The sequence below is a fragment of the Elephas maximus genome, chromosome 6, assembly GCF_024166365.1.
Source record: "Elephas maximus indicus isolate mEleMax1 chromosome 6, mEleMax1 primary haplotype, whole genome shotgun sequence".
In the NCBI taxonomy this organism is placed as follows: Eukaryota; Metazoa; Chordata; class Mammalia; order Proboscidea; family Elephantidae; genus Elephas; species Elephas maximus.
The window spans coordinates 55,926,664-55,941,038 of record NC_064824.1 but is presented as its reverse complement, the minus strand read 5'-3'; the positions used below and the strand labels follow the sequence as shown (position 1 = coordinate 55,941,038).

The 14,375-nt window shown below is 36.9% G+C and overlaps 1 protein-coding gene across 14 annotated transcripts in view; it reads right to left on the bottom strand.

Annotated features, from left to right (window-relative positions):
* Positions 1-14,375, bottom strand: part of PKP4 (plakophilin 4) — a 312,885-nt gene that overhangs the window by 82,517 nt on the left and 215,993 nt on the right. For 12 of the 14 annotated variants that reach the window (XM_049888796.1, XM_049888795.1, XM_049888800.1 and 9 more), the window contains 2 exons: positions 1,250-1,381; positions 948-1,138 (listed from right to left, as the gene is read on the bottom strand). In XM_049888796.1, coding sequence (XP_049744753.1) covers positions 948-1,138; positions 1,250-1,381 — 323 coding nt within the window. The remainder of the gene's footprint in view (positions 1-947; positions 1,139-1,249; positions 1,382-14,375) is intronic. The other 2 variants (XM_049888791.1, XM_049888792.1) reach the window with 1 other exon arrangement.

Below are 14,375 nucleotides of genomic sequence, written 5' to 3'. Positions count from 1 at the left end.
AAATCTCTGAGTGAAAGTGCCAAAGGTACTGTGTTCATCCTATGCCATGCACCTGGAGAGCTTCCTATATTGCATTATAAGAAACATAGCTTTAGTCTAACTTCTTTGATCCTTTTGTCATTTTCAGCTCCAAGAAATAACTGGAGAACCCAGACAGGTAGTTATCTTTACTGGTTACTGCCGCTTAGGATTCCTACCACTCCCTTAACCCTGGCATGCTGGTGGACAGATGTGACTGAAGTGGCAATAAAGGAGGGGCTAAGGAGTTTTTGTAAGCACATATGTAATATTAGTTTTTTTTGCTATCAAGTTAGAGAACTCTAACTTAACAGAATGGATATGTTTGTATACAATAACTTTCTATAAGCAGGAATATCTATATTTTAGCAAAAGGTAAGAAATATGCTTTCATGGAATAATTCTAGTGATGAAGGTAACGACTTTGGATAGAATGAGCTAGTCCCATTACATGCACGCATGGGGAGAGTGCTCTGTTCTCTAGGACTCCATGTGGCATATTTTAGATACAGTACTTTTAGGAACTCAGAATTCTGCAGGGACTAAAACATTCTACCCAGTTCTATCATATTCTACCCCCCTTCCCCACCCCGGACTTCTCCCCTCATGCCAAACTTGTTGTTTCCAGAAGAATTACTTTCCTGTGTCTGGGCATTTATCAGAATTTACTCATAGGCGATATTAATAGAAGCTAATATTTTTTTAAATATATTTTTAGGTTGCCTAATAATTCCTTAACATTATAGACTTGAAAAATGTAAAATGATTTTGCTACTTTATCCAGTCTATAAATTCAAAATTGTACATGTTAGTTTTACTTCTAATAAGGTATACCTATTTAAAAAAAAAAAAACAAAAAAATACCCAGATATTCAGATATTCAACTAGTAGGGTATTTCTTTAAAAGGATCTTGATGTGTTTGGCTTACCTGAACCAGAGTTTGTCCTTCAGCTCTTGAATTCCTAACCAAATGGCTATTAGCTGATGCTATGAATGAATGCTGTTGTCTATTATCTGCCTTGCTCACATTCTGGCTGTTGTGGAAACTCCCTGCTTCCTGGTATCCACTGTCGGAATAAGAATTCATTTGTGTTGAACTTCTTGAGTTACCCAATGATCCTGCAAGAATGAAACCAGCAGGAAATTTCTTTATTAAACACTTCTAATACTCATTCTCAAAAAGAAAATATTAAAAGCAAAATCCAATGCTTAAAAGATAATACAACAGACCCTCACTTTCATGAAGAGATGTCTGTTCCGGTGAGTAGAGGGTCCCTTGTTCTGGCTCTGTCCGAATGAGATACGTGTTGGAATGGACAGTGTCAGAAACTCTAGGTTTGCTTACACCGGTATTTGGCACATCTGTAAGAAAATGAGTTTCATCAGTTAAATCTAATGACAATATTTCATAAAAATTTGCTAAAAAAGATTTGGACATCTGTTAATAACATCTTATAATCTACATGATAACACAGAGAATTTTCATCTTAAACTGCACAATCATTTTGAATCTTATCTATATTAACATGCATCCAAATCATTCAGTTTACTAGTATATTGTGCTGAATTTCATGAATGTTGTTCATACTCATTACCAGCCACAAATTAAATTAACTTATACACCACATTAAATCGAAATCTGAAAATTGACCTTGTTATCCCTCAGAAAACTCACCTCTTCGGCAACTTCCTTTACGAGGATTGCCGTACTATGAGTGAGAAGGGTGGCCAAGTACCTAAAAAGACCTTCCATATCCCAAACTTTTAAACTAAAAACTTACATAATGCCCATATTATTGAGATTGGTAATGAAATCTCAAAGGTAGGGTCAGGGTTTTATATCTCACACTGTCTACAATCAAAGAAACTCTATACAGAGTATTCAGTGGTGCAAACAAGAAAAACTTCAATTTTTTACCCATCTGCTTCTTTCATTCTTTTAGTCTTTTTTGAAATGAATAAAGACAAATCTAACCTGATTATCCTTTCTTCTAGCCAAACTCACCTTTCCCATTATTTTGTTTTATTTTCAATTGGACCATTTAGCCATCTTGAACTTGAACAAAAAAAAAAAACCCCAACTTATCTCCTTCTTCCTCATTCCAACTTATTTTTTATACTGTAAATTTAGGTGATGTCAAACATACTACCTTTTTCCAATTCCATTCAAATGTCCCCTTTCTTCTATTGCCTTCAAAATACATTTGCCCATGTTCTGATTATTTTTATTAAAGGTCTTTCTTTCCTCAAACTTAACCCTTATGTTACTAACAAACTTTAGGAATGCTGCTTCACTCTCACTTCAAAGAGTTAAATTAAGTCCATATTACATTCTGAGTTCAAAACACAATCCTAAGAATTTCAAGGTCTTCATTAGTTTTTTCTTCCTGACCTTCTTTCTTAAATCATTTGTTAGGGCCAGGCCCGTAGAACACAACTACGAGGAGAGAGGGAGAGAGAGGGAGAGAGAGGGAGAGAGAGGGAGAGAGAGGGAGAGAGAGGGAGAGAGAGGGAGAGAGAGGGAGAGAGAGGGAGAGAGAGGGAGAGAGAGGGAGAGAGAGTGTGTGTGTTGAAAAGGAGTTTAGGAAATATCTCCTAAAGAAAGTAACATCTAAGCAGTACCCACTTAACACAGGATGCCAGTTTTTTCTTTTTTTATGGCACTTATCACAATTTCCTTCCACTACAATATAAGATCAATGACGGCAGGGGCTTTTGTCTGGCTTGTTTATTGTTGTATCCTGCAGATAGCGTACAGCACACATTAGGTGTTCAGGAAATACTTGCCGAGCAAACAGATTCCCAGTAACAACAGCAGCTTTCCTTATGAGCATGGCTGATTTATGCTGAGTATTGTGCTATGGCTTTAGATTACTGTGTTTAAGAAGTTTGGTTATTTAAAGCCAAGGAAAACTTTCAGGCATTGCTGATTGAACTAGCATAGAAGGTGAATACAAGGTTTATGGGAGAACTGGGAAATCCCACTGCACTCTAAACCTTTAACTTGATGTGAAATTCAATCCAAGATTTTGCTTCCTAGCCTCCAGCAAGATTTGCTGACATTGTTAACACAGATTTTTAACAGCTTGTCTCCCGATATATCATTTGACAGTATACTTTTAGGTAGTAGAGTCTTGTGACAGTTCTGAATTCTTAAGTTTGGAATTTCAGTAAAGATTACAGATTCTATTTGGTTTCCCCGGTACAAGCTGAAATGATGAGTCTCTTCAGGCTGATATTACTGAAAAGTGATCTGCTTCATCTGTAAGTCCCCTACTATGAGTTTCTAGAGTTCCAACCATGCTTATGTAGCAACTCTTGAAGGAGTTTTATTAGAGACTAAGCAAAATACATACTAGTGTGCTAGGCTAGAAGAGCTTTCCAGGGAATTGGGGTAGCCAGGAATAACTGCAAAGGTGATGGCTAAAATCAGAGCAAAGCCACAGCCCACTCTGTTACATCCAGGAATGAAACACTGGAAAATCAAATGTAAAACAGCAATAAGCTATAGACCCTGAGGTACCACTGTGACGACCTCAAGATTTCTCATTATGGAACAGTGCACAGACTTTAAAAGGAAAAGAAGTTTAGAAGATTCTTAGGTTCAGCTTCAATACAAGACAAAACCTGAGACACTGATATATCAAAGCTTTTGGGTTGGAAACAGCAGGTAGTGTACAGCGTTAGGACCTGAAAAAAAATCACCACGGGAACCAAAAATTGTTAAGAGTTCTAGGTATTCCACCATCTTCTTACTCAATATTACCACACACACACACACACACACAAACCAAACGTATTGCTACCAAGTCAATCCCAACTCATAGTGACCCTATAAGATAAAGCAGAACTGCTCCAAAGGGTTTCCAAGGCAGTAATTTTTTATGGAAGCACACTCTTGAACCAAGAGTAGCTAAAGTAAATGGAAGAAATGATGAAGCAAAAGAGCTGAACAGAAGATTTCAAAGGGTGGATTGAGAAGATAATGTAAAGTATTTTAATGACATGTGCAAACACATGGAGTTAGAAAACCAAAAGGGAAGAATATGCTAGGCATTTCTCAGGCTGACAGAACTGAAGAAAAAATTCAAGCTATGAGTTGCAATGTTGAAGGATTCTAGGGCAAAATACTGAACGATGCAGGAAGCATCAAAAGAAGATGGAAGGAATACACAGAGTCACTGTACCAAAAAGAACTGGTGGACATTCAACCATTTCTGAAGGTAGTATATGATTAGCAACAGTACTGAAGGAAGAAGTCCAAGTTGAACAGAAGATGTTGGCGCAAAATAAGGCATACAAATTAATGGAATACCAATCAAGATGTTTCAATAAACCAATACAATGCTGAAGTGTTCACCTGTCTATGCCAAGAAATTTGGAAGAGACTCATGGGTATTCCAAAGAAGTGTGAGCCAACTGAATGTGGAGTATCATTAATATCATACACAAGTAAAATTTTGCTGAAGATCATTCAAGGGTAGTTGCAGCAGTTCATTGACAGGACACTGCCAGAAACTCAAACCAGGTTCAGATGAGGACGTACAACAAGGGATATCTTTGCTGATGTCAGATGGGTCCTGGCAAAAGCAGAGAATACCAGAAAGATGTTTACCTGCCTTTTATTGACTATGCAAAGGCATTTGACTCTGTAGATCCTAACAAGTTATGGATAATATTGGGAACAAGGGGAATTCCAGAACACTTAATTGTGCTCATGAGGAACCTGCACGTAGACTAAGAGGCAGTGTTTGAACAAAACAAGGGGATACCGCGTCATTTAAAGTCAGGATAGGTGTGTATTGGGGTTGTATCCTTTTACCATACTTATTCAATCTATACTCTGAGCAAATAATCCGAGAAGCTGGACTATATGAAGAAGAACACAGTATCAGGACTCGTGGAAGACTCATTAACAACCTGCAATACGCAGATGACAGCACTTTGCTTGCTGAAAGTGAAGAGGGCTTCAAACACGTACAGATTAAAATGAAAGTGTACATCCATCAGCATGAATTACACCTCAACATAAAGAAAACAAAAATCCTCACAACTGGCCCAATTAACAACATCATGATAAATGGAGAAAATGCTGATGTTGGCAAGGATTTCATTCTATTTGGATTCACAATCAACGCCCATGGAAGCAGCAGTCAAGAAATCAAGTGACGTATTGCACTGGGCAAATCTGCTGCAAAAGACCTTTTTAAAGTGTTAAAAAGCAAAGATGTCACTTTAAGGACTAAGGGGCTCCTGACCCAAGCCATGGTGTTTTCATTTGCCTCATGTGCATATGAAAGCTGGACAATGAATACCATGCACTGTCAGAAGAATGAACAAATCTGTCTTGAAAGAAGTACAGCCAAAATGCTCCGTAGAAGCAAGGATGGCAAGACTCTGTCTGACGTAGTTTGGACATATTGTCAGGAGGGATCAATCTCCAGAGAAGGACATCGCAGAGGTAAAGTAGAGGGTCAGTGAAAAAAAGGAAGACCCTCAATGAGATGGACTGACACAGTGACTCAAGTATAAAAACAATTGTGAGGATGGCGCAGGACCAGGCAGTGTTTCGTTCTGTTGTACATATGGTCACTGTGAGTCAGAACCGACTTAACAGCATCTAACAACAACACACCCATTGCTGTCGAGTTGATTCCAACTCATAACGACTCTACAACAACGCAGTGGAGCCCAATCATTATGGCATATAGATATCTGCAAAGATAACGAACCACATCCTAAAATCTCTTCTGAAACATTAAAAGAAGGAAAAATCATTTTGAAAATAGTTCTACATTATTTACTGTTTCTTTGAAGACTGGTAATTTAAAAATTACATACAGACAAGTATAAATGTATGCATGCACAGCCACCAGAGTTCAGATAAAAAGATCTCATTTCCTAATTATTGGATAAAGTATTACTTATAGTAGTGTGGTAAGGTTCACATTTATTAACTATACATTATTTATGAATATCTTTTAAAAATATTTGCTATGGGGAATGGAAGAAGACGCTAGTTAAATTCACTAGAGAAAGTAGAGACACATAAAATGGGGTAATCGTTTCCTGACCAATGCTGTAAACTATAATTAAACAGTTGCATATTAACAAGCATGTTGTGATTTAGCAGAATCAGAACATGAAATCAAAAGGCATTTTTATAAGTAGACATGACAAATAGAATGTTAATGCTCCCTCTTTAATCTCTGGACTGAAGAACATGTGTTCCTTTAAAAAAAAAAATCACAAATATGTTTTCTGGGACACCAGAAATATACTATGGAGGCATTTTCAAACATCCAATTAGCATCTACCAAGAAAATGTACATCTAAAAATACAGAACTTGAACAAGCTTCAAGGTAGAATAAATCTCCATCTGCATCTAAGACTGGGAGATGATTGGAGGCATCGTCCTTCTTGTCTTATATTTCATCTGAATGTCCCAATGTGTTTGTTTGTTTGTTTTTCTTAAGGGAGTTCATTAGAAAAAGTAGACGGTTAACATCTAAAAAAAAAAAAATTACTGGGTAAGGGACAATAATGCTGTAGGGCTGTGAGAATCTGGTATACTATCTACCTCATTAAGCTCATAGTAAAAGATGAAATACAAAATGAATTATTTTACCTTGTCTGAGATATACATCCCCAAATATACAAAAAAGTGTATATAAAAATAGGCTCAGTAAAAAGTCTGAGGCCTCCCTAAAGAACTTGAAATCATTAAAATGCCTCTGCTCTGTTAATCTCTGTCTTGCTGTTTATACTGTATGAAATGAGGAAGGTCTGTACTGTGTGTAAAATCACCATGGAAACAGGAGCCTTGAGATACAGTTATATAACTGTATCCTGTTGCTCCGAGTTACTAGGGTGCTTAGGAGTTAGTCTTTATATAAAAGACAATATAGTGTCAATTCTGGCAGGACTCTTGGAATGGTTGTAGCACACAATGTTAAGGCAAATGATACTCTCTTTGCCAGTTAAGTGAATTGAGTATGTCACACTTCTTCTGTCTCTCTGGCCTGTGAGTTGAGTTTGGTCCATCATATTCAGACACACAAAACTTTATGAAAAATTATGAGTAGAAAATTTTGTCTTCTGGTGACTTGATTTTTTGTTTGGTTATGGGGCTCTTGCTTCTTGTAGGACCACAGGCTTAGGAGGAAGCCTACTTTCTAGAGGAATGCAGAAATATTCTAGTACCTCCAGGTCACATTCTGAAAGAAGACCCGAGAGATTCCCCCACCCCCAAGACTTCTCTTCTTCAGTACCTCATCTGATGTACAAGACTCATTTCTACAGCAGGTAACATTATTGTCAAAGGGAATGAGATGACTGGGAAATACTATTTCAGAGGGAGATGGAAACATGAAGCATGATAACATTCTTTGGTCCATTGGAGAAAGCTATAGATGAAGGCTGTCTGAGAGTTTAAGAACATTACAAATACTTGTTGACTCAAGTGTAAACTACTAAACACAGATGATATCCTTTCACAGTTAGATTTTGGTGAAAGTAAAGACTTAAGGGGGAAAAACAACTGTATTTTTTTCCTGTATTTTATTTTTTAAATAGTGTTTTATTGTTTTAGGTGAAAGTTTACACAGCAAATCAGGTTTCTATTTAACAATTTTTATACAAATTGTTCCATGCCATTGGTTACAATTTTCACAACATATCAGCGTTCCTATTATTTCTATTGTTTTTTTCTGTTTTCATTGATCTAGCTTCCCTTTTCCTCCTTGCCGTCTCATCTTTACTTTTGGGTAAATAACAACTGTATCTCTTGAAACTATTTCTAGTCTGGTTCTCTTGAGAATATCCAGGTTCTTGGGTCTTACACGTAATCTTTTAAATATTATTATAGCAATAACCAAACATTTGTACTCATCTAGAAAATGTGAAAAGCCTTGGAAAATAGAAACCATTAATGAGTATCTTCTAGTTCCTTTTAAACTTTGCTATAAACAGCAATTAATCTGCCTTAAGGTCCACTGCAAAAGTGTGTCTGGCTAGATTCAATTTCCTATTTTAAGCACACATTGTATCGGCATAAACTGGCATAATAGCACTTTATTTGATTTCTACAATGATAAATCTGAAAAGTATATTAGTCGTGAATATCACTAGACTGCTGCTATGGCTTGAACTGTGTGCCCCCCAAATACGTATTGTAAATCCTAACCTCTATGTCTGTGGTTGGAGCCCTGGTGGTCCAATGGTTAAGAGCTCAGCTGCTAACCGAAAGGTCAGCAGTTCAAATCTACCAGCTGCTTTTTTGAAATCCTATGGGGCAGTTCTACCCTGTCCTATAGGGTTGCTATAGATGTCAACAGGAACAGGAATGAATGCCTGTGGTTATAATCCCATTTGGGAATGGGTTGTCTTTGTTACGTTACTGAGGTAGGACTAGTGTATCTTGAGCTGACCTCTTTTTTTTTGGGGGGGGGTCACTTGTTTTTTCCTTCTAAATTTTATTTTATTGTTGCTGTTGAGAATATACACAACAACAACAAAAACCAATTTAACAGTTTCTACATGTACAATTCAGTGACATTGATTACAATCTTCAAGTTGTGCAACCATTCTTACCCTCCTTTTCTGAGTTGTTCCTCTCTCATTCACAAAAACTCACTGCTCCCTAAAGTTCCTATCTAATCTTTTAAGGTGCTGTTGTCAACTCGAAAACAAGATGGAGGATCCCATATAGATAATTCTTAAAAGAGCATAATGCTCAAAGCAAACCTTTTTCACTAGTTAAGCTAAACTACTGTTGTTTTTAAGATGACTTCGGGGGACATTTTTGGTTTAAGGTTTAGAGCTTATCTCAGGGCAACAGTTTCAGGGATTCACCCAACCTCCATGGTACCAGAAAGTATAGAGTCCATGAGAATTTGAAATTCTGTTCTCTTTTCCCCCTTTTGGTCAGGGTTCTTCTATCCAATCTTTGATCAAAATGTTCAGTAATGGTAGCCAGGCACCATCCAGTTCTTGATGGTCTCACAGCAAAGGAGGCAGCTGCTCACAGAGGTAATTAGCCACACATTCCGTATCCTCCTCCTATTCCCGACTCCCCTTCTTCCTGTTACTTTTGATGAATAGAAACCAACTAGTATGCCTTGGATGGCTGCTTGCAAGCTTTTAAATACCCCAGGTACTACGCAATGAACTTGGAGGTAGTTCATTCAAAACCACAAGGAGATATCATTTCACTCACAATAGGATGGCTAAGGAGCCCTGGTGGTTCAGAGCTTGGCTGCTAACCAAAAGGTCGGCTATCTGAATTCATCAGCAGTTCCTTGGAAACCCTGTGATGCAGTTCTACCATGTCCTATAGGGTCGCTATGAGTTGGAATTGACTCGACGGCAACAGTTTTTTTTTTTTTTTTTAGGATAGCTAAGATTAAAAAAAAAATAAATAAATAAAAACACCGAGGATAACAAATGTCAGTGAGCATGTGGGGAAATTGGAACGCTTATCCACTGCTGGCAGGAATGCAAAATGGTATAGCCGTTGTGGAAAATAGTGTTCCTCAAAAAAACTAAAAATAGAACTCTCATATGACCCAGCAATTCCACTCCTAGGTATATACACAAAAGACTTGAAAGCAGAGACTCAAAAAGGGACACATGTACACCAATGTTCACTACAACAGTATGCATAATAGCCAAAAGGTATAAACAACCCAAATGCCGATCAACAGATGAATGGATAAACAAAATGTGGTACATACATACAATAGAATACTACTCAGACAGTAGGAGAAATGAAGTCTTGACACATGCTACAGTATGGATGGAGCTTGAAGACATCATGCTGAGTGAAATAAGCCAATCATATAAGGACAAATATTATATGACCTCACTTACATAAAAAGACAAGAAAAGGCAAATGTATAGCAAACAAAATTTATTAGTGGGTTGCCAGGGGCAAAAGGGAAGGAGAAAAAGAAAGTTAACGGTGATGGAAAAATCTCATCGATTAAGCATAGGGTTACAGAGCTGATTATTGTTATTGCTGTAAGTTGTACACCTGTTAAGAGTTGAACTGGCAAAAGTTGTGTGACAGATGTATTTATAACGAGGACAAAAAAAAAAAAAAAAGAGTAGCGACTGAGGCTGATTATGTACAACCAAACACCTCATGGATTTATTTCTTTAGTTTGGTGGTTTAGGGCCATGATTTCATGTAACATCCCAGTTATTAGCCTAATAATGTGTTTAGTGCTTCTGTTCTACCTCCAAGATTGTTGAGTCGATCTCTTTTGAGATATAAAAAAGAATAAACACAAGGTAGCAAGAAGAGACAGGGGAAGAGAGATGACAAGCCACATGAAGATCATCCAGGAGCAGAAGCTCAAAAGACACAAGGCCCTTCCTCCAGATCAAACACAGAGAGAAAGCCCTCCTCTAGAGCTAGCACCCTGAATCCAGGCTTCTAGCTTCCTAAACTGTGAGAAAATAAATTTCTATTTATTAAAGCCATCCATTTGTCATATTTCTGTTATAGCAGCACTAGATGACTAAAACAAGCACTACCTTGCTCATAAATATTTTAAAATTCCTGAATTCCGTCCAAGAATGTTGTTATTGTTAGGTGTAAAGTCAGTTCTGAGTCATAGCAACCGTATGTACAATGGAACGAAACACTTCCTGGTCCTGCACCATCCTCACAATCACTGCTATGTTTGAACCCATTGTTGCAGCCACTGTGAGGACCCCGCTTGTTGAGGGTCCTCTTTTTTGCTGACCCTCTACAAAAATTATTAAAAATAATTTTCAGGAAAAAAAATCAACTAAATAGGAAGTTCCATAAACAATCATTTTAAAATGAGTGTTTACTAAGGATTTTTACTCTGGGTGCAAATTAAAATACAGGTGTCAAGCCATCCATAAAAAATGTATACTTTATAACTGTTAAAGGACAACTAGAAAAACATGGGAGTTAAGAAATATAAAGTTGAAAAGAAGTGGATACACAGATAAAGTGTCCAACGTTGTGTTTAACATGTAGGTGCTCATAATGAACATAGGGCTCTCGTTTCCTGTAGGACCATATATTTGAACAAATCATAAATAAGGGATTCAATGTGATGTAAAAAGTCAGTAGCCTATGGAAAATATATTTAAGTGCTCAAAATAACTCTGCTTTTTTTTCAAATACATTTTATTCTTTTTAGTGAAAAATAAAAATGTTACCAAATGTAGAAATGGGAATATTTGGCAGTGGAAGATACAAGATAGATTATGTATGCTAAAAACAAACAAAAAAACTTCTAAAATTAAAACAAACTATAAAAGATGATATTTACCACAAAAAGAAATGAATCGTTCTTCTGAAGTGAGGTTTTTCTATATTTTCCCAATGGGTTGTCTTTTTGGTGAAGGTTATCAAGATAAAGGTAAATGCAAACCAATTCTGGTATAAGAATGAAATGTGGAATTATAAATGGTAGCCTTTCCAGCTGTCTCCCAAGGCAGCAATTGTAAACTGAGAAACTGTGGCTCCGTGAGGAGGGAGAACGGAAAAAGAGAAGCTTTCAGACTTACCAATTTCTTTTTTTTTTATTTTAGATAGTTAACAGAACCTTTATTCACATATCATCAAACATGAAAAAATGTAAATATTCACCTGGCATGTTTGTATCATATATAAAATATTAGAGGCTGAAACTGGATATTTAATTTTCACACAAAGTACTAACTTATGATTAAACTCTTTGGGGATGTTATGTATTCATGTATCACGTGGTTTAGGAACATTCAGGTATACATGAGCTAAAGCAAAATGGTAATTCTTATTTGGCAGTGGCCCATGCGTGTAATGTAGCGATAAATTCATAGTTCTAACCTAGTGGAAAGGCTGATTCCCAGCAGAGGTAATTTTGCTTAACAGAGATTCACTTAACAAAATCCCAAACATGGAAAAACACAAATTAAGTAACACCCACTGGCTGGGAACCTCACATTATCTGGTAGTTCGGTTCTTTAAACTATTTGTATTCGGGCTAACCTACAGGGTCGCTATGAGTTGGAACTGACTCAACAGCAATGGGTTTGTGTCTTTTTTTGTTAACCTTCAGAGTATGGTCAACATTTTGCTGGTTCTAACACATGTCACTCTGATGGACTATGTTAACCTCAATATTTTCAACTCTTTGACTTAAAAATTTGTATTTAAAAATTTCAAACATACATAAACACAGAGATAAAGGTATGATGAGACCCCATAGGCTTCCCCTACTTAATTTAATAATTACCAACATTTTGCCACACTTGCTCCATTTACTCCTTTCTTACAGAATTTTAAAACAAATCCCTCTCATCAGGTCATTTCCATTTCACCTCTACATACTTTTGTATATATCTCTATAAAATAAGGACTCTACAAAACCAATTATTCCACAATGCTATCTAGTAATGAGTTTATAGTTAAAATTTCCTGATAGCCTGAGAAATGGCTTTTTAAAAAAAAATTTATTGTTTTAGGTGAAAGTTTACAGTGCAGATTAGTTTTTCATTCAGAAATTTTATATACAAATTGTTTTGTGACATTTGCGGCAATCCCCGCAACGTGTCAGCACTCTCCCCATTTCCCTTTTGGGTTCCCTGTGTCCATTTGTCCAGTTTTCCTGTCTCTTCCTGCCTTATCATTTTTGTTTTTGAGCAGGTATTGCCCATTTGGTCTCATATTCTTGATTGAACTAAGAAGCATGTTCCTCACATGTGTTAGTGTTTGTTTTACAGGCTTGTCTAATTTTTGCCTAAATAGTGGAGTGGCTTCAGTTCTGAGTTAGCAGATGTCTGGGGGCCACAGTCTTGGGGGTGGGAAATGGCTTTCTTCAGTTGGCTTGTACTAACAAAAAAAACCCAGTGCCGTCGAGTCGATTCCGACTATAGCGACCCTATAGGACAGAGCAGAACTGCCCCATAGAGTTTCCAAGGAGCGCCTGGCGGATATGAACTGCCGACCCCTAGGTTAGCACTAGACAGATTCAAATAAGTCTCACTGACTGCATTTGACTGCTATTGTTATTTCAGTCCCTTAATCTAAAAAGGAGCTCCCACCTACTTATTTTCACTAAATCACAGGAAACCATAGCAACAAACCTGTAGGATGCACCACATTCTGGATTTGCCTAATGATTTTCTCATGGTGTTATTTACATAATTCTCTACTCCCAATACTTTCTTACAAGCAGAAAGAGCTAAAAGTGTGCAAGTTAAACCTCCGTGGTTAGACTACTTTACAGATGATGCTATGTTCTTCACACCGTATCGTAATTTTCAGTGTTGCTAAGATCCATCAGCCATTTCTGACGGTGGCAGCCTGACTGTCAAGTTTACCATCAACCTTTCTCTTAATGCAGTGGTTCTCAACCTTGGTTGCACATGGCAGTCACGTACGGTAGAAGGTGGGAAGGAGAGTTTAGAAACTACTGCAGCCTGAGTCCCACAAAGAGGTTTCAATTTATTTAGTCTGGGGGTTGTGTCCTCAACACTGGTATTTTTAAGAAGTCCCTAGTTGATTCTAACGTGCAGCTAGAGTTGAGAACCTAGATATTTTAGTCATTTTTTTTTTATTGACAGTCTTTGCTTGAATCAGTTATTTCATTAAGGGCTGCACCTTTTATTTTATTAAAAAAAATAAAGTCTGCCTTACTTGTATAATATAAAATTCAAAAAGCTAAGAAAAACCTTTGTGGTGGTGGTCAGAAAGCTATAGCACTGCAGTTATTGTGGGAAGAAGATGGCCTGCCCTGAGTAAGTGACAAAATAAAAATAGGCCTGCAAAAAATCAGGAAGGAAAAACTTTGATTCTAAGGCAGGTTTTCAAAAAAATTCTTATTCCTTCCAGTACTCAAAGAAGAAACATAAAGGAATACATAATAAAATTATGTCTTTTGTACAGCTTATAAAAAAAAAATAGCCACAATAAATCATAAGATCCAAAGTCATCAATTAAATAATAGTCCTTTACACATGATTGCTGATTTAATATTCCATTTGTGAATATATACAACTTAACTCCCTACTATATCGCCTTTATAAATTCAGTTTATTTCTACTGAGGCATAAAGTGTTTCCATCTAGGTTCGTGTCTTATCTCTTGACATCCTGATGCTTTTTTGTGCTGTAAATTACTTGCTCCAGATGTAAAAAAAAGAAAGATAAATTGACTTAGGAATTAGCCTCTCATTTTTCTTTTATCTTTAGTAGTTATATATAATATGAAACCAAACTCACTGCTGTCGAGTTGATGCTGACTTATAGTGACCCTAAAGGACAGAGAAAAACTGCCCCATAGGGTTTCCAAGGAGCGCCTGGTGGATTCAAACTGCCTACCTTTTGGTT